Source organism: Ascaphus truei, chromosome 17 (genome assembly GCF_040206685.1).
Source record: "Ascaphus truei isolate aAscTru1 chromosome 17, aAscTru1.hap1, whole genome shotgun sequence".
NCBI classification, from domain to species: domain Eukaryota; kingdom Metazoa; phylum Chordata; class Amphibia; order Anura; family Ascaphidae; genus Ascaphus; species Ascaphus truei.
The window spans coordinates 39,245,445-39,267,187 of NC_134499.1; the positions used below are offsets into that span (position 1 = coordinate 39,245,445).

Here is a 21,743-nt window from a genome sequence, read left to right on the forward strand (position 1 = left end):
ATCACACATTAAAAAATATATACTGCCATGGAATGAAAAAAAAGTATGTGATAAGGCTGCCGTTTTGCTACTAAACAAGTGTTTTTATTGGGTTTGGATTGTGTTAATGTATAAAAGGAGAGGTAAAGTCCTTGGACAGAGGATTCATAGTTGGTATCTTTTATAATACTCCATTTAAAACAAAGTTGCATGTTGTTTTAGGTCTTATTATGGCATTTTCCGGCATCAGAATTTCCAGTCCTTCTAAATTAAAACTCAGACTATAGCCTGAGGCTTGTGAAAGGGCTATAAGCCAGAAACCCTGCCGTTCTTCGGTGTGAATTTATTATTCAATTAATAAAACAAGGTGATTTTTGCTAAACTCTATGTAAAGGGCTGCAAGGCTTTTATTTTGTGATATTTTTGATGATTCTAGTGTTAATTGGCATTTTCAGCAGCTTCCGGCAGCTGTAAAACGATGTACCATCAAGTAAGCTGGTGCTGTTCACACTGTACTTACAACTACTTAAATAGCAAAATGCATACCAGGTGCCATGCTATGAAGAAGGATCCATTTGTATTTAGCAATGTTTTTCTACAAATTTTTAAAACCCCAAATTGGCATTTGGACTATCCAAGGAAGTATGAACCTTTGGCGTATTGTAATGAACCCCCACACACCAATTTGGGATAAAATGTGCGTTATTCTATGATGACTCTGACTTGGCTTTAGAGATTCGAAGAGGTACACTTTAAAGTATTATAATACTGCTTTAGTTAAAGGGTTTCTATTTTCCTCCTTGCTAAAAATGTTACTTTTTTTTTTAGTGTTTTAGTTGTCCAAAAATAGCCTCTTCCTGTCTTCACTTTAATCAGTGTGACAGGGGACTGCAATCCATACAACAGTGAAAGGATTCATAGATTTTCTAACGACCATGTACAATTACATAGGAAATTAATCTATGTCCACTGTCACTGACATTGTTAGCGTTTTTAGTGTTTATACACCAAGACTACTTGCTTAACTGAATCGACAAAAGGGGCGATCTCTCCTAGGACCAAAGTGTACTAATGGCAATGATATTTTAAAGGCATTTGCAGGGTGATTAATGCCTTAAGTATGACACCTATAAATATGTTTAAATAACTCTTATGTATAAATTAAAATGTGTAAAGATAAAATATGTATAGAAATGTGGAATGTATTATCTAAACAACAAAAAGTTTGTAAATATGTGTAAATACGTGGAAATGGTGGCACCTTTCTCCCCCCAGGACTGGAGTTACCCACCCTGGGCTTAGACTGATACATGCTTTACAGCTGCCCACGTGGGATTGCACATTTGGGGCTGATTTGTTTATGAACGGTGAGGTAGGAGAGAGAGGGAAAGAATCGCGGGCCTCCCAAAAATAGGGGCATTGGTTTTGTTTAATTTAGTGACAATATATGCATAGCAATGCCTTTCTGCACTTTACCATGTTCAGTAAACAAACGACAAACCATGACCATTTGTCTAATATTTATAAAACATAACAGTGTATTCACTTTAATTCTGCATGTCATCTAAATCCAAATACAGAGCATGCTTCTTATAAAGTCTACCCAGCCTTCAAGTACTGTCAGATTTCAGCCAAAGGATGATGGATGAGTTCATTAAACTTGTACTGGTCAGCTTTAGAGGTCATTCTGGGTGTATCATGTGTTTGGGTCAAGTGATTATTTACCTCCCTTTCATAAAACAAGAAACACAAGACAAACAAGAAACACCTGCCTTATTAGTTCGCAACAACAGATGGAAAACATTCAAAGAAAACCATGTAAAAACAACAAAGGAACAACTCAAGTATCTGCACGGATAAAGCGTTTCTTCCTGAGAGCTGGAATTATTATCAATGTAGATACAGTAGCCTGATTCTTTATAGGGACCATTGCTTCCTGCCTCTGTCTGGAGAGACTGCAACATGCTATTCAAACCTGAGGACCATATACTGTATTAACCACAGTCCTTCAACTAAATATTGTTACCAATAGAGTAAAACCTCTGGCTCTGGAGCTGATAAGATTTTAAACGTGTGTCCTTTTTTATGTCTAGCGCTGTACTCACCCAACCTCACACCAAATACTCTCCCTGGCACACTGATTTAATGCCTAACCTCACACCAAATACTCTCCCTGGCACACTGATTTAATGCCCAACCTCACACCATACTCTCCCTGGCACACTGATTTAATGCCTAACCTCACACCAAATACTCTCCCTGGCACACTGATTTAATGCCTAACCTCACACCAAATACTCTCCCTGGCACAATGATTTAATGCCTAACCTCACACCAAATACTCTCCCTGGCACACTGATTTAATGCCCAACCTCACATCAAATACTCTCCCTGGCACACTGATTTAATGCCTAACCTCACATCAAATACTCTCCCTGGCACCACTGATTTAATACCCAACCTCACACCAAATACTCTCCCTAGCACACTGATTTAATGCCTAACCTCACACCATATTCTCCCTAGCACACTGATTTAATGCCTAACCTCACACCAAATACTCTCCCTGGCACACTGATTTAATGCCTAACCTCACATCAAATACTCTCCCTGGTACACTGATTTAATGCCCAACCTCACACCAAATACTCTCCCTGGCACACTGATTTAATACCCAACCTCACACCAAATACTCTCCCTAGCACACTGATTTAATGCCTAACCTCACACCAAATACTCTCCCTGGCACACTGATTTAATGCCCAACCTCACACCAAATACTCTCCCTGGCACAATGATTTAATGCCCAACCTCACACCAAATACTCTCCCTGGCACAATGATTTAATGCCTAACCTCACACCAAATACTCTCCCTGGCACACTGATTTAATGCCCAACCTCACATCAAATACTCTCCCTGGCACACTGATTTAATGCCTAACCTCACATCAAATACTCTCCCTGGCACCACTGATTTAATACCCAACCTCACACCAAATACTCTCCCTAGCACACTGATTTAATGCCTAACCTCACACCATATTCTCCCTAGCACACTGATTTAATGCCTAACCTCACACCAAATACTCTCCCTGGCACACTGATTTAATGCCTAACCTCACATCAAATACTCTCCCTGGTACACTGATTTAATGCCCAACCTCACACCAAATACTCTCCCTGGCACACTGATTTAATACCCAACCTCACACCAAATACTCTCCCTAGCACACTGATTTAATGCCTAACCTCACACCAAATACTCTCCCTGGCACACTGATTTAATGCCCAACCTCACACCAAATACTCTCCCTGACACACTGATTTAATGCCCAACCTCACACCAAATACTCTCCCTGGCACACTGATTTAATGCCTAACCTCACATCAAATACTCTCCCTAGCACACTGATTTAATGCCTAACCTCACACCAAATACTCTCCCTGGCACACTGATTTAATGCCTAACCTCACACCAAATACTCTCCCTGGCACACTGATTTAATGCCTAACCTCACATCAAATACTCTCTCTGGCACACTGATTTAATGCCTAACCTCACACCAAATACTCTCCCTGGCACAATGATTTAATGCCTAACCTCACACCAAATACTCTCCCTGGCACACTGATTTAATGCCCAACCTCACATCAAATACTCTCCCTGGCACACTGATTTAATGCCTAACCTCACATCAAATACTCTCCCTGGCACACTGATTTAATGCCCAACCTCACATCAAATACTCTCCCTGGCACACTGATTTAATGCCTAACCTCACATCAAATACTCTCCCTGGCACACTGATTTAATGCCTAACCTCACACCATATTCTCCCTAGCACACTGATTTAATGCCTAACCTCACATCAAATACTCTCCCTGGTACACTGATTTAATGCCTAACCTCACACCATACTCTCCCTGGCACACTGATGTAATGCCCAACCTCTCACCAAATATTCTCCCTGGCACCACTGATTTAATAATGCCTAACCTCACACCATACTCTCCCTGGCACACTGATTTAATGCCTAACCTCACATCAAATACTCTCCCTGGTACACTGATTTAATGCCCGACCTCACACCAAATACTCTCCATAGCACACTGATTTAATACCCGACCTCACATCAAATACTCTCCCTGGCACACTGATTTAATACCCGACCTCACACCAAATACTCTTCCTGGTACACTGATTTAATGCCTAACCTCACATCAAATACTCTCCCTGGCACACTGATTTAATGCCTAACCTCACATCAAATACTCTCCCTGGCACACTGATTTAATGCCTAACCTCACACCAAATACTCTCCCTGGCACACTGATTTAATGCCCGACCTCACACCAAATACTCTCCATAGCACACTGATTTAATACCCGACCTCACATCAAATACTCTCCCTGGCACACTGATTTAATACCCGACCTCACACCAAATACTCTCCCTGGCACACTGATTTAATGCCTAACCTCACACCAAATACTCTCCCTAGCACACTTATTTAATTCTTAACCTCACACCAAATACTCTCCCTAGCACACTGATTTAATGCCCAACCTCACACCAAATACTCTCCCTAGCACACTGATTTAATGCCCAACCTCACACCAAATACTCTCCCTGGCACACTGATTTAATGCCCAACCTCACATCAAATACTCTCCATAGCACACTGGTTTAATACCCAACCTCATATCAAATACTCTCCCTAGCACACTGATTTAATACCCAACCTCACACCAAATACTCTCCCTAGCACACTGATTTAATGCCCAACCTCACACCAAATACTCTCCCTAGCACACTGATTTAATGCCCAACCTCACACCATATTCTCCCTAGCACACTGATTTAATGCCCAACCTCACACCAAATATTCTCCCTAGCACACTAATTTAATGCCTAACCTCACATCAAATACTCTCCCTGGCACACTGATTTAATGCCTAACCTCACATCAAATACTCTCCCTAGCACACTGATTTAATACCTAACCTCACACCAAATACTCTCCCTAGCACACTGATTTAATACCTAACCTCACACCAAATACTCTCCCTAGCACACTGATTTAATGCCTAACCTCACACCAAATACTCTCCCTAGCACACTGATTTAATACCTAACCTCACACCAAATACTCTCCCTAGCACACTGATTTAATGCCTAACCTCACACCAAATACTCTCCCTGGCACACTGATTTAATGCCTAACCTCACACCAAATACTCTCCCTAGCACACTGATTTAATGCCCAACCTCACATCAAATACTCTCCCTAGCACACTGATTTAATGCCTAACCTCACACCAAATACTCTCCCTGGCACACTGATTTAATGCCCAACCTCACACCAAATACTCTCCCTGGCACACTGATTTAATGCCCAACCTCACACCAAATAATCTCCCTAGCACACTAATTTAATGCCTAACCTCACACCAAATACTCTCCCTAGCACACTGATTTAATGCCCAACCTCACACCAAATACTCTCCCTGGCACACTGATTTAATGCCCAACCTCACATCAAATACTCTCCCTGGCACACTGATTTAATGCCCAACCTCACATCAAATACTCTCCCTAGCACACTGATTTAATGCCCAACCTCACACCAAATACTCTCCCTGGCACACTGATTTAATGCCTAACCTCACATCAAATACTCTCCCTGGCACACGGATTTAATGCCCAACCTCACACCAAATACTCTCCCTAGCACACTGATTTAATGCCCAACCGCACATCAAATACTCTCCCTAGCACACTGATTTAATGCCCAACCTCACTCCAAATACTCTCCCTGGCACACTGATTTAATGCCCAACCTCACATCAAATACTCTCCCTGGCACACTGATTTAATGCCCAACCTCACACCAAATACTCTCCCTATCACACTGATTTAATGCCCAACCGCACATCAAATACTCTCCCTAGCACACTGATTTAATGCCCAACCTCACTCCAAATACTCTCCCTAGCACACTGATTTAATGCCCAACCTCACACCAAATACTCTCCCTAGCACACTGATTTAATGCCCAACCTCACACCAAATACTCTCCCTAGCACACTGATTTAATGCCTAACCTCACATCAAATACTCTCCCTGGCACACTGATTTAATGCCCAACCTCACACCAAATACTCTCCCTAGCACACTGATTTAATGCCTAACCTCACATCAAATACTCTCCCTGGCACACTGATTTAATGCCCAACCTCACATCAAATACTCTCCATAGCACACTGATTTAATACCCAACCTCACACCAAATACTCTCCCTGGCACACTGATTTAATGCCCAACCTCACACCAAATATTCTCCCTAGCACACTAATTTAATGCCTAACCTCACATCAAATACTCTCCCTGGCACACTGATTTAATGCCCAACCTCACACCATACTCTCCCTAGCACACTGATTTAATGCCTAACCTCACACCAAATACTCTCCCTGGCACACTGATTTAATGCCTAACCTCACACCAAATACTCTCCCTGGCACACTGATTTAATGCGCCATCAGATTACCACGACTGTGAACCCTATTTATGTTTCACAATAGCCTGAGTTTATTATTAAGACAGTTTTTTTATTTGTGGTGAAATTGTGGACACACACAACGTGTTATGACTATATATATAATTTTGAATGAATTATGCCTATATATTTTATTTAGTTAAGCACCATTAAACGTTATATTTTAGTACACTTCACATTTAATTTCAGTTATACTTATTAGTATACTCCGGTGTGCAACTGACCAGGGATTTTCTTTTTGTGATAAAACTTTTGGATTGAAATAACATTGTTTGGGAAGATTTCTCTCTTATTATTTTGATCCCTTTAACAAATGAGGTTTGATAGGAGACTCCATTTAAATCGTTGTGTTTAGTAAAGGGAAAAAATTGAATGTGTTTGTTTTATCACTGCTGCAACTACAGTACTATATTCAGTACTACATGACTCCCAATTAAACTATTGATCACATATTCATTATTATGAAATAAACTTTCTAAATCTTAATGCTGCATCTGCCACTTGTAGTAGGATATTTGGCATTTTACTGTAGTTTACAATTTGAACAAGAAATAAATACATTTCGAAGAAAGACATCTTCAGAATTTGAACTCATGCCCCACGCAACTGACGCATCTTAATTTGCTTTAGTTTTTCATATTTTGGTTAAAATTAAATATATCATAAATGTAAACGTGTTTCCAGTGATGCCATTTGGCAAAATAAAGGGAAGGCAGAGTAAATAAAATAAAGAAAGAAGATACAATGACTTCACAGAACATCCATTTAGCAAATGACAGAATAAAGGGGGAAATCTGGAGATCTTTTATAGATGAAAATAGATTAGAAATGGAAAATAAAGCCATTTCAGTAACGCATTTGCGCCAGTTTCCTAATCTTACCGTGGGTTGCCCATTTGGGTCAATTTCTGGTGGCTTTGAAAAAATTAAAAGTATTATAAGTTAAAATGAAAACAGAATTTTAAGATATTATATTGATACGGAATAGGACATTTGAATATGTATTTATACGTACTTACATTAGTGATGTGAAAAGGAAAATATCGCAATAAATGGACCATATGTTTATTCTTCTAAGTCATGGGGAAACAGCACATTACTTCAGAATGAATTTGTCACCTAATGAGTATCAGGAAATCAGACCGTTGCCCTTCACGCTCCTATTATTAATGTTTTAATGTGGGCTATTTTTTTTGGTCTTTTCTCCTTGTATTAAGAGTGATCGTTGGGTGTGTCATGAGTAAAACAAATTATCAAGCAAGAAAGCCATAATTTTAAACATCTGTTACTGAGTCAACTCAGAGTCTATTTTATCCAATTTAGATGGCAAATCAAATTTACCGAACGAGCATATAGTTGTGTCTGCTAAAAATAACCTGTGTTGCTTTGTTACATTACCACAATTCTTCTCCCAGCATATACAATACCCAATATCTACATTAGGAAAGGTCACAGCCAATTAATAGGAAGGACAGTATGCTCAGAGCAGCTCAAGCTATCTGGCGCCAGCAGCAGAGTTCATAAACTGAACACTAAAGGCCACGTCAATTGTTTTTTTTTAATTTGATTTAAAATGAACTGTTATGAGAGTCAGTTATAAAGAGCTAAAAGATGCCTGTGCTTAATTTGAACAGCAATCACCAACCATTTTTCATGATTTCTTTCTATTCATGTAGTTTTCATAAGCCAAGATCCCTGAAACTCTGAGGCTGAGTTCAGGGTCAGCGCCCGTGCTGAGGCGCGCTGTCGCTTGTCAGTGAGCCCCTGCAGCCGCAGTGAGAGCGGCTTTAGCAGGGGCTCGCGCACGCGTCCGCAGGCGTGCGGAGGCGTAGGTCTTAGCAAATTTTTAGTTTGAGCACTCACGGGAGCGCAGGGCCGGTCACGGGAGCGGTTCGCCCAATGAGGGCTAACCAGCTCCGTGACATCACTGGCCTGCCTCCCCGACATGCCCCCGGACGGCTCGCGAACTAAGGCCAGGGAAAGCACCCGCTTTCCCTCAGCCTCAGCGCGCCTCCGCACGGCTGTAGTCACCATGGACTCAGCCTTAGTCACTTCATGCGACGTCAACCAAACTTAACATCAAGTTACGACTAACGGTGTATCTTTAAAGGACAACAATATAACGTTGTCATGCACATAGTGTTAATTAGTATTAAGGAGGCACAAGAGGCATTATTAGAACATCCCATATCCACTAGTTAAGGTTAATGCAGGGACGTAACATTACATGAGTGAAGTTCAACCTAAACTGCCCTGAAATTGAGCTTTAACAGGGAATAAATGGGTGTTCAGCCACAGGTACGATTTAACTAACAATGTTATTGGAAGATAACGCACCATACACTACAATAACGTGATGTTACGCCTATGCTGACGCAATGTAGAACGGCTGTGAGTTTTGCACATAAAGGGCCACAATAGTGAAGTATGAAACAGCAACTTTATATACAAATAGCAAATTGGCTACTTACAACATAGCTGATAAAATCAGGCAGTGTGGGTGTGTCACCTCACAGACAAGAAAACCAAGACAATTGGGACTTGGTTAGTACCCCGAACATCTTCCGTGACACATTGTGTATTATTTTATTAATTACTGATATTTTTATCTGCGCCTGTTATTCATTCTGTCTGAGATTGAATTTTTTATATATATACAATGTATATATCCTGATCCGGTGTATATTCCCATGCATGTAAAAGATACAAAATGTAAACAAATGAGATTGACCGTAATCAGTCCATTCTTTGTAAAGCATAGACGGCCATTCTTTTTATCCAAACCGTATTAACTGTTGATATGTCTGTGCGCAGTATCAGCGATTTTATATGTAGGATAGTCCTCCAGCAGAGAGGTCGCCATATCGCAGTCCCTGGTCTTTTCTCACTTAGGTTGACGCTCCCTCTCCAGTGGTTCCCAGTGGGACGCTGGTTCCCAGGGCCCACGGTTCAGCTTCCTGTGTGTTCTGGTACTTAACCACCTTAATAGGTGTTGTACTTACTCTTTGACAAAGGGCCCATAAGTGCAAAACGCGCCAGACGTTTATTTTTGTCTTCTAGCGGTGTTTACTTCCCATGTGCCTAATATACTGGTTTGTTTAATTGTGCACTCTTGCCCGTCTCCCTACGGAGAGCTGTGCGCTGCCATTTTCTCTTTTTGTTTGGTTTGCTTTATATGCTTTCTCTACTAAAGGGAGGGCAAACGGAGTCCATAGCCCCACAGTACTTAAACTAAATAACTGAAGGAGAAGGAGCAAGGGGTGTGTGTGCAGCGGCCCCTAGTAAAAGGGGGGCCCATTGCAAAACATATCCCCCCTTCCCGCTCCTTCTTGCCCTGCCTGTGACCTCTGTCCACTGGGTGCTGAGTAGCCCAATGTGAAGACCTCTGAGGGGTACTTTTTCAGTGCAGTGATTGACAGCTGCTGAGCACTTAAAAAAACTTGCCCCAGAATTCTTAGCACGGTGCGCCATGTGAAGCAATGAGGAGACAGGCAGTGCCGTGCCTTAAGGTCACGCGGTCCTGGAGCCTTGCATCTGATGCACCAATGGTAGTTCCGCTTCTGTCTGAGTGTGAATTCCAATTGGATACAATTGTGAGTACGTATACAATTTTCATTACAAAGTAAACAATATACATGGAAGACAGATGTTATGTGCAGACTTCAGTTAAAGTGCAAAAAGCAAAAATGTGGTGTGAATCAGACTGTGAACATGCTTTATGAACCATTGGCATCATCAGTCATCTAATTCGTCATACAGCCATATAGGTACTATGAACGCAAATGTACCTTTCCCATGATTAAGGTCACGTGTAAAGTTTTGGGATGATAAAGAAGTGAAATTGTCCAAAAACAAAGCCATTTTTTTTCATTTCTGGTTTGTTACATGCAAGGTGAAGATGACTAATGATTTCGCCAGTGAAACCAGGTGCAACAAATGTGCAAAAACATGTTACAACTGTGCATTGTGCAGTTAAATATAATTTCCAAAGATTGTTATATACTTGCCTGCACAAATTTCTAAAAATAGAATAAATATGAATACTGGTTAGATGATGTCACAGTATTGCTACAAACGGAATTAAGTATCTAGTATATATTTCCTATATATTGTTGTGCTTGACACATTGTAATTGGATTAACTTGCTTACTGTGCATTTGGACCCAGTGTTAACTTCTGGGGTAGAGTATTTAGGGGTAGACCCACAACACTCTGTTAAATCGGGGGTCATAACGTGACACTATCTGAAACAGTTCCGGATGGTATGTTCCCTCAGGTTAATGCATATCCACATGGCTACATGACGTTAAGTATATATCAGCCTTACTCCCACCCGACCCTAAAAAAGGAGCTTTTGAAGGAGAGTAGCGAGAGAAAGAGAGGGGGAGCGGTATTTATATGTAACGCCAAGTTTACGTTAAGTCCCTGTGTTAACCTTAACGGACCTTAGTGGATATGGTATGATAAGGTAAACGCCTCTTTTGCGGCTCATTTTTACCAACGGGCACCATAGTTAACGCAATGCTGTTTATGGGAGCAGACTCTACTTAATGTTATATTACTGGCCTTTGAACGGAGCTTTGTGGAACTGAGCCAAAGTCTCACAGCTAACACACAGTCTAACTTATACCAATATACTCCATCCAACTGAACCCAAGTGATACAATAGAAGGACCTTCAAGATATATGCTCTGAAATTCTTTACAAGCCCCTTCATTGCTTCAAAATGGATCTAGACAAAGGGCGGGCAACGCCAGTCCTCAAGGGCCACCAACAGGTCAGGTTTTCAGGATATCCCTGTTTCAGCACAGGTGGCTCAATCAGTGACTCAGTCTTTGACTCCAGTCCTCAAACGCCACCAACAGATCAGGGTTTATGAATATCTCTGTTTCAGCATAGTCTTCGACTGAGCCACCTGTGCTGAAGTAGGGATATCCTTAAAACCTGACCTGTTGGTGGCCCTTGAGGACTGGAGTTGCCCATTCCTGATCTAGACAAAGACAGACTTAAAAGCCACTATGTACATATTATGAATGTTGCTCGTAATATGATTGAATGCGAGTCATGGCTATTATGTTGAAATGATGCCGTGTGAAATGATCGTTGTGGATAAATACAACAACTGAAAATGACAAACATTAAAGAGAACTAATGGGTGCTGTGGTAAAATGATGATAACTGATTAAGAGAATGTATTGAACTTACAGGGTACAAAGTCAATAAAGTCACATATACATAAAAACATACAGTACCTACTAAGAAAAAACAAAAAGCAGAGTATATTCATTTACACTGCACACGTTACGAAATGTAAAGCACAGAAAATGTACTAGTATATAGGAGAAGACACACCGTTATTAGCCACAGAAGGGAAGGTCACCACGGTCACTAAGCATGCGTTATGTAGCCTTAGACGTTAGAAATGTAGATGGACAAACTGTTTTTCCAACTTCCTTTTAAATACTATTTTTTTAGCTTATTCACATTTGATGACATCACATTCTAAATACCTGCAGCGTTATAACATACCAGTGAGTTTCCCCCTATAACAGGGATGGCCAACTCCGGTCCTCAAGGGCCACCATCAGGTCAGGTTTTCAGGACATCCCTGCTTCAGCACAGGTGGCTCAATCAGTAGCTCTGTCATAATGACTGAGCCACCTCTGCTGATGCAGGGATATCCTGAAAACCTGACCTGTTGGTGGTCCTTGAGGACTGGAGTTGAGCCCTCTGTACTAGACTCAACATTACGAAGTTTTACAAAAACTATTGCATTGGCCAATTTGGTTCATTTACTTGTATGCTCTGTGGAAAAAAAACTATTTTTGAAGAACACAAAGGAGCGAGAATGTTTTTTTGGTATGTATAGCTCACATACTATTGGGCCTATGTATTAAACGGACTCATTAATATAACACAGACATGTCAACTTTCACTGATTTTCTGTGAATCTCACTGATTTGAATTCACTGACTTGTAGCATCAGCATCTCTAGGAGCCTATTCACTAAACTGCGATAAGTTCATTGCAACATCGAACGGGTTGGCATGTTCCTACCTCACGGTACAGTAGTGTTTGGTAAAAAAATGCCAAACTAGATTGTATTTGCTTAACAAGCGAAACAAACTTAACATACAATTTCCCTCCAGGGCCTGAGGTGGGAGGAAGAGAAGAAGAGAAGAGGAGGAGAAGAGAAGATGAGAAGAAGAGGAGAAGAAGAAGAGGAGAAGAAGAAGAGGAGAAGAAGAAGAGGATGAGAAGAAGAGGAGAAGAAGAGGAGGAGAAGAAGAGGAGAAGAGGAGGAGGAGGAGAAGAAGAGGAGAAGAGGAGAAGAAGAGGAGAAGAAGAGGAGTAGAAGAGGAGTTTCTATCTCCAGTTTGATATGTCCCCTCTAATCTCCCTCCAAATAAATTAGGGAGACATGCCTGTGCTGAAAAATGAACATACCTGAGGTACCCTGGGAGATATGCTAATGTCTATACAAATGATATTTAAAGGAGTCACACATAGTTACATAGTAGATGAGGTTGAAAAAAGACATACGTCCATCAAGTTCAACCTATGCTAAATTTAGACAACAGACAACAGATCTTAAAATATATCCTTAAGACCAAGCAGTTTAAAGACCCTTGTGATGAAGGGGGTACCAGTGGCAGACCCAACAGGATTAGAACCCACAACTTCTGCTATTCAGGACAGCAGCTCTAGCATTGAACTAACCCAGACAATGGGAAATGTAACAATCTCCCATGGTCCCTCGGGTATGTTCATTTTTCAGTACAGGCATGTCTCCCTAATTTATTTTTATGGGGACATATAAATAACCGGAGATACCTATTAGGTCAGGATGTCCTGCTCCTCCACGCAAAAACCCTACTTCCGGCTATGGAGGGAAATCGCATTTCCTATCTCGCCACTTTTTAGGTAGTGGGGAGAAAACGTGAGTGTTTAACCTGCGATCTGCATCCATGAGCTTTGTGAATAGCAGCTACTGGCAAAGAAATGGGAGTTTCAGTTTTTTTAAGCTACCGCACGGCATGTCAAAACAAGAGTGCTAATGCGTGTTTAAAAGCCGTTTCAAGCGGTTTGTACATGTTATCGAAGCTTTGTGAATAGCTGCACATGCAAAATCGCTTGCAAAGTGCACTTAACCAGCGTTAAGTCACTTATCGAGGTTTAGTGAATAGGCCCCTTAGACATCAGTGGCGTCTCCCTGATAAAGATTAGTGCGTTTCCATTAAAACACCATTCTTGGCCCCAGATCCCCAAAACTCATGGATTTCTGCTCTTAAATGTTGATGTCTCTGATAACATTCAATGTAAATTAAACATAGTTAAAGCATCGGATTTTGAAAATTAAAACATCTCACAAAAGGGCAAGAGATCTTTTATAAATAAAAAATGGGAATAAAGGAAAAAAGTGACCAGTGCAGCCTGCTGCTTTAAAGGGGAAGGGTTCACAGTGTAGTGTAGGACCTGCATTATCTTGGTTATACCTTGACGTTGGTATGCAGGCTTATGATGCCTTTGGCCAAAGGGTTAACTAAATAACCAAGTATTTTATTATTATTGAAGTATTTTACTCTATGTGTTTTGTCAATTGGATGCAGCGTTGGGCACCCTCTGTCTCTTGTTATATACAATTGCCACGCTCAATAGCGCTCTGGTTGACATAAATATATATTCACTTTGTGGTGGGTGTGGGAGTTTGAGCTTGCTGGGAATCTGTGTTAACCTATGTCTCTTTTGGAGGCTGTGGCACCTCCTCCCAGAGCTCACTCCTCCCCCTTCACCCTTTAAGTTGGAAGGTCATTTCACTTGCTGCAGGAACAAGACCCATTATGGTTCCCCTCTCACAGAGGTAAGGGGAAGGGTTCACAGTGTAGTGTAGGACCTGCATTATCTTGGTTATACCTTGACGTTGGTATGCAGGCTTATGACGCCTTTGGCCAAAGGGTTAACTAAATAACCAAGTATTTTATTATTATTGAAGTATTTTACTCTATGTGTTTTGTCAATTGGATGCAGCGTTGGGTACCCCCTGTCTCTTGCTTTAAAGGAAGAATGCAGTAGCAGGTAATAATACTATATGATGTAAAATATGTTTGAAGTCAGCCACTAGCTTATTAGTAAAGCTGGCAATATATATATATATATATATATATATAGATATATATATATATATATATATATATATCACTTAAGTTGATAAAGTTGTGAACATGCAAAAATCATTCAGACAAGGGTTACAGAAAAAAATACATATCACTTTAGTGTTAATAACATTTTGCTTAAACGCTCTAAGCTATAAGAGAAGATTGCATATCAAATACTCCATATACCTTCTGGGCATCTACTGTACACAACTGAAGTGGCATCCTACTACTTACAGTATTATGTTAGAGATTACAACAGTGCGAATGGGGATAGTTTGATGGAAACTGGAAGCATAATTACTATGGAGTTTACACTAATGATTTCTCAGGAAATAGGGGCACATCTCTTAGGTTATTTAAGTGACACTTCCATTAAAAAACTAAAAAGCATTTGTATCTGGAGTCCTTGGAAGAAGTTCCCAAGATAAAGGGATATTGTTTACCTCTACTGGAAATCAAAAACTCGTCTAAATTCTGCAGGAATGAGGCCTTATGAGCATAGGTTTCGGCTGCAATATAAATGCTGAAGTAAACCTAAAACAGAATTAACTAGTGCAGGGGTGGCCAACTCCAGTCTTCAAGGGTCACCAACAGGTCAGGTTTTCAGGATATCCCTGTTTCAGCACAGGTGGCTCAATCAGTCTCTGCTTCAGCACAGGTAACTAAGCCACTGATTGCGCCTCCTATGTTGAAGCAGGGATATCCTGAGAACCTGGCCTGTTGGTGGCCCTTGAGGACTGGAGTTGGCTACCCCTGAACGAGAGTAAAGTCTATATATTTGTTTTCACAGCATTGCACAGAGCAAGTATTCTATTACACCTCTCTATTCCAAAGATATTAATATGATATCACTTCATAACACAAACAGATGTAGCGTCCATTATTCTTAACATGATCGTGTCAAAATACCCCAAATAACGTAATTTGTTAACCACCACCTGTTTGTATCGTGTGATTTTGACTAATGTGTTAAAAATCGTGTTACCGATATTGTCTGCAGTTTTATTTATTTATTTACTCAATAATGCTTTCTGATTGGTTAAACCTTTTCTCATAGCCCAGAATAACCTCCAGAAATCTAGTAATTCAATTGGCTGACACAGATTACCCAGTATGGTTCATTTCTATTCAGATTTAGCGGAGTAACACAATAAAAAACACATGGTACAAATCATTTCTTTTTGCAGTTTCAGGTACATATTAAAAGCTGCACTTAGTGACTGTGGAAGGCCGCAGTTACTTACATTAACTTCTGTTATAGCAATATCAACGACGCTACCAACAACAATTAAGGCATCAAAAGTGTTCCATGCATCAGTGAAATAGTGCTGTTAGAGCAAGCATTCAGTTGGGAAAAGAGAAGACAAACAGAAAGTGGGAAACAAGAGAAGAATAGTATTATAACCAGTAGAGTTCTCCATGCTGTAACATCTGACTTCATATTGTGTCAGGGAATTGCACACAGGGGCAGATTCATCAAGCACAGGTTAGTGCCACGACCTGTCACTATCTCCCATTCAAGTCAATAACTTGTAGCCACAGCCGGAGTAAAGTCTTTGTAGGCCCTGAGCACTCTCGTAATTGTAGGCCCACAAGATAGCCCTTCCTTACCCTTTACCCTTCCTATAATGGGTAAACTTATCATTGAGATGGGCAGACAGCGGCAGCATACGCCACAGTGAATGAAACGTTTCGTTTTTGTTGTTGATAGATCTATGTCCAGTGATGAAGTGGCCTCTAGAACAAGGTCATTAATAGATATATATCCATCAGATGCATGCATTCACAGACGAGTTTCTGTTGTTCTCACGTATGTGTGCAGCACACAAGAAATCTGGGGCAGAAATGACCAGAGCACAAATAGCACACAATTTGGCGACACGTTTTCCAAATGTTAACATCGCTTTTAGAATGTATCTCGCCATTTTTTGGAACAAACTGTGAAGGGGAACGCTCTGTTTTAAAGCCGAAACGTATACAGAACGGTCTTAGGTTCAGCCATGGGACAGGAACGCCTATCTTCACTTGCACTATTCTCAAATGAGAATCAGCTTTTGCAAAAAATGTTATTGGAAGATGTAGTCTGTGATTTTGTTAATGAAAAGAGCTGCAAAGTTAATGTTTAATGTACATTTACTTAAGTCAGAGCTAATATCAGTAAACTTAATTCAGATAGCCAACACTCTACATTGTACTATTGTGTTGAGCTGTTGCACTACTTATTATTAATTGTTGATTATTCAACTTTCCATAATATCTCACAATTTTATGTAACGTTACATGCGTGTGTGTGTATATATACTTCCATATTTGTAGATTTATTATTATAATAAAAAGGTTTTGTAAAGTAATTCAATGAAAGCAAATGATTAAGTTTAATTCAGCAGTTTTCTTTTCTCATTTTTGAGTCATCTGAGATTTCTTTTATGCCTAAAACTTTTGCGTATTCCTTTTGGGAGCTTGGTAGGCCCCAGGCACTGTGTCCACTGTGCTCAGAGATTAATCCAGGCCTGAACCCTTCACCCAGCCCTTGATGAATCTGCCCCATAGAGAGAAATGGGATTTATTCACTGAAGTATGAAAACGATTAACGGCTGTTAACATAACATTCACTTAAATGATAATTAAGGATCATTAACTGGTATCAAACTTTATTGAATAAATACCATGTATCAAATATGCTTTCCAATTTGGTGCCACACTGGGGCACAAAAACATACGTGTATAAAATTACGTGAAAGCAACTTCTATAACTCCAGTGCTGTTTTCAACCCCAGCTCTGCATCATCTTTGCCACATAACTGCAGGGAATTCAAAAGACGGTGGCATATCGTTCTGATATGACAACCATATTATGCTTGTACCCACTGTATAAAGTTATATCCATGCGTACAAAGAAATCATTGTGTTCAGTAAGTAACAGTAATTAGAAGGAAAGGTAAAAACAACACAATCAATCAAATGCCCATTTCCCCAGATTCATGTAGGAAACAGTGAGAGAAATCTCAAATTGAAATCTGTGACTTGTCCAGAAACAGGGAGAAAATAAAAAGGGACAGTAGCAAGCAAAGTCAGAGGAGCCACGGGGGCATACTCACATCTGCTTCACTGAGAACCACGTCTACAATGCTGCCAATAACGATGAGGGAATCAAAGGTGTTCCAGGCATCACTAAAATAGCCCTGAACAGAGCAGGCAGGGTGCAAATGGATGTGGTTACAAATAACATTTCAAGAAGGCGACATGTGGAAAATCATGTTTGCTGTGCTCTGTCTGAACAAAAGTATACACCAACATACAGTAGGTAGATCAGGGGTGGGCAACTCCAGTCCTCAAGGGCCACCAACCGTGGTCCAGTCGAAGACATTGAAGCATAGATATCCTGACCTGTTTGTGGCCCTTGAGGACGGGAGTTGCCCACTCCTGAGGACGATGAACAAATAAAGACAAATAAGACAGCTAATAGGATGGTCTGGGAAAGGATTTGAGTAACGAGCACAAGTGAATCAAAATATGATTAACTTAAGGTGGCATAAAGCTGCAAGTGTATATTCATCAATTAGAGATGGCCATTAACGATCAGTAATGGTTACCATACTTTAATGAATATACCTCTATAGGTGGCAGCAGAGCCCCTGCTTTGCACGGGATGTTACAATGTGCCTCAAACACGTGCAAACGGCCAAACAATTCTCACTCAAGTCAAATGGAGTTTTCGGCTGCTCGCTTCAGAGCATATTGAAGAAGTCCCACGGGTAAAGTCTGTTCTACGCCCCTTAAGGCATCATCTAAAATAGTCTGCGCTTTGTTCCAAAAATTCTTATTGTTATTTTAAATTTGAAAGTCACTGTATCTATCCCCAAAATGTTAGCTTTATCCCTACCTTATGGTTACATAACAGATTTTTGGCTTGATATAGCCTTTTACAACCTATTCCTCAGTGGTATTAAAGTTGACTCTCATTCATAGTTTTAAATTGCCCTTTAAAGTAGACGGCAACCATTCTATGCCCAGTAACACAGATCAAACTGGTGGGTTTGGGCTGAAAGGCTTCTAGGAAGAGTTGAAGCTTAGCACATTATAATATTGTAGAGCTTTTGTATCCATTGTCAGCAATGTTGCACTGGTATCCACATCACATAACGCATGCAAGGAAGATCGGGTAACAAGCGGACTGGTCACCTGGCTTTAAACCATTTATAAACATAATTATAGCAGAACGTCACAAACTAAAATCCCAATATTTCATGCAGTTGCAGACTTCCATTTTGCATGCCAAAACATTGCAGACAGTAGTCTGATTGTTCGTCTGATCTACTAACCCCACGCTCTACATTATATTACAGCTATTTCATTTAGTCAATAAAATATAATGTGCAGCTTCATCCTCTTCCTTATAAATTTAAATGATACTTCTACTGTACTTTGTATTTTGCGGTGTCTCTTTATCTTCTTGTTCTCACAAGTATTTTAAGATGAGAGATGATACTCAATATTTACAATTTTATGCACATTAAGTGCACAATTCTCAGTCATTTCCTATCAAACGCACACACAAAAAGCACATGACAAACCTAAGCAGTTCTAGATGGGGAGAGATATAATATGGACAAGTCACAGCAAATCAACTTTCTCATGCACTTATAAATAAATTTGAACACAGCAATCACCTATGTTTGTCACTTACAAGCCATCTCTCCTTTTTTTTCACACAAATCTGACACAAGATAATACACAAATGGTAAATGTCAGAAAATCGGCCATGTACTCTAAACAAGTCAGTGCTGGGTACAGCTTATTGTAACTTTTAACCCTCATTAGTGTAAGAGGCATTGTGAAAGTTTCCAGTAAAATAAGACTCATATATAATAATATTAATGCTAATGCTTATACATTTTTTATTCATAGACTTCTTCTACGCAGTAATACAATGCTTCTGACTTATACTGTACCATTATGTGAATGTGCAATATCTCAATACCAGTAGTTCCCATCATTAACTACTGTGTTCAACGGGATGAAAAATGCAGTTATATACCGTTCACAAGGCAGTAATGTCCATTCACTTGAATGGAATTCAATGTGATATTAGCTATGAGTTATCCATCTACTCACTGTATTGATATGGGCCATAGTTATTCTGATTAGTATTTGCACATGTTAAAATTTTGAAACATAGTTAAACATAACGTATAGTGATTGAGTTTTCAGAAGTTATACTATAATCGTTAGATTGTAAAGTACTAAGCTTTCCCCCCCACCCCATGTAAATGATATTACTATGTAACGCAATCTGACACTTACCTTAGGTTTGAAAGCTATAAGTTTTAAAACCATTTCAACAGTGAACACAGCAGTGAAGACCATGTTCATCACGTCCATGACATCATTAAAAGTTTTGGACTGACCATAGTGCTGAAAATAAACAGACACATTGCTTGTGTTTTGATGGCTAGTTAACTTGACACTAAAAAATTACATACAATACAATTGAATATACAGAATTTGAAATAAGGTGGGGTTTAATAACGAACACCTTATGACAGTGATCAGTCTGTAGTAACAGGGAGAAAGTGTTACTTTAAAACAATGATCGACCTACTACATCTTCACTGACCTAGATCAGGGGTGTCTAACTTTCTAGATCTACATCTAGTGCAGGCGTGGCCAACTCCAGTCCCCAAGGGCCACCAACAGGCCAGGTTTTAAAGATATCCCTGCTTCAGCACAGGTGGCTCAGTCTTTGACTGAGCCACTGATTGAGCCACCTGTGCTGAAGCAGGGATATCCTTAAAACCTGGGCGCTTGCTGGCCCTTGAGGACTGGAGTTGGCCACCCCTGCACTAGATGTAGATCTAGGACGTTATACAAAGGGATCCATGAGCACGGGTGGTGCTTTGATGTTACTATTTCATATACATAATACTCACACAGAGCATTCAGTACCACTCGCTGATTCCTACCTGCATGGCCAAGCACAGTGTATTCAGCATGATGAGAACAAACATGATGTATTCAAACCCAGTGGAGTTAACCACATACCAAAATTTGTACTGGTACGGGTTTTTTGGAATATATCTTCTGAAAGGACGAGCTTTCAACGCATATTCCACACATTGTCGCTGCAAAACATAATTGTTAAGGTTCTGTTTTAGACGTGGCAGTGTCATCCTTATATTACACAACAGCCTCTGTGGTAGGCAATAAGACCATGAAAGTAACATTGGGTAAACACAATATATGCATGAGACAGCAGGTAACACTTATTAGCTTGGATAATCATGACGAATAATCAATAACTTATAGTTATATACTGTATTTCCACATATGCTTCCCCACCAACATAAATAAGGACCCTGAATATATAGGATTACAAAGATAAAAAAAGTCTGAAGCACAGCCTCCTGCTAAAGCAAATTTTACTTGTATACAACTGTTTTTTTTTTCTCTCCTAAAAAGCAAGTTGATATATCTCTGGTGCCCCCTCCTGGGAGAACGGCAAACATGTTTTGGTGTATTGTCTACGACAGGGGTGTGCAAATGTTTTCGTCTGCGCTCCCTGCCTCCTCTCCCCCCCGTCCCCCTTCCCTTGTCTCTGTCGTCAAATGACAGAGAAATCGCCAGAAGCGATGGAGACCAGGTAAGGGAACTTACAGGGGCCCTGCGCGCTCCCCGGCATTTAATTTAAATGCTTTGGGGAAGTGCGCAGGGTCTCTGTAAGCGCTGCACCCCTCCACCCCCCGAAAATGTTACGCCCCCCAGTTTGCGCACCTCTGGCCTAAGGCAGGGGTGGCCAACTCCAGTCCTCATGGGCCACCAACAGGTTTTAAGGATATCCCTGCTTCAGCACAGGAAATGGGGTAATGACATTCCATTTGAGTAGAAGCACCTACAGTATTTCAAAACCCACTGTGCTTCAGAGACCCAAAACGGACTGTAAGCTCTTCAGGATAGGTCAGGGGTGGGCAACTCCAGTCCACAAGGGCCAACAACAGGTCAGGTTTTAAGGATATCCTTGCTTCAGCAAAGGTGACTCAATCAGTGGCTC

General features: G+C 40.5%; 1 protein-coding gene across 16 annotated transcripts in view; it reads right to left on the reverse strand.

Annotated features, from left to right (window-relative positions):
- CACNA1D (calcium voltage-gated channel subunit alpha1 D) overlaps positions 1–21,743 on the reverse strand; it is a 214,595-nt gene that overhangs the window by 38,770 nt on the left and 154,082 nt on the right. For 9 of the 16 annotated variants that reach the window (XM_075574879.1, XM_075574885.1, XM_075574883.1 and 6 more), the window contains 4 exons: positions 20,659–20,817; positions 20,000–20,110; positions 17,794–17,877; positions 15,940–16,023 (listed from right to left, as the gene is read on the reverse strand). In XM_075574879.1, coding sequence (XP_075430994.1) covers positions 15,940–16,023; positions 17,794–17,877; positions 20,000–20,110; positions 20,659–20,817 — 438 coding nt within the window. The remainder of the gene's footprint in view (positions 1–15,939; positions 16,024–17,793; positions 17,878–19,999; positions 20,111–20,658; positions 20,818–21,743) is intronic. The other 7 variants (XM_075574886.1, XM_075574877.1, XM_075574875.1 and 4 more) reach the window with 2 other exon arrangements.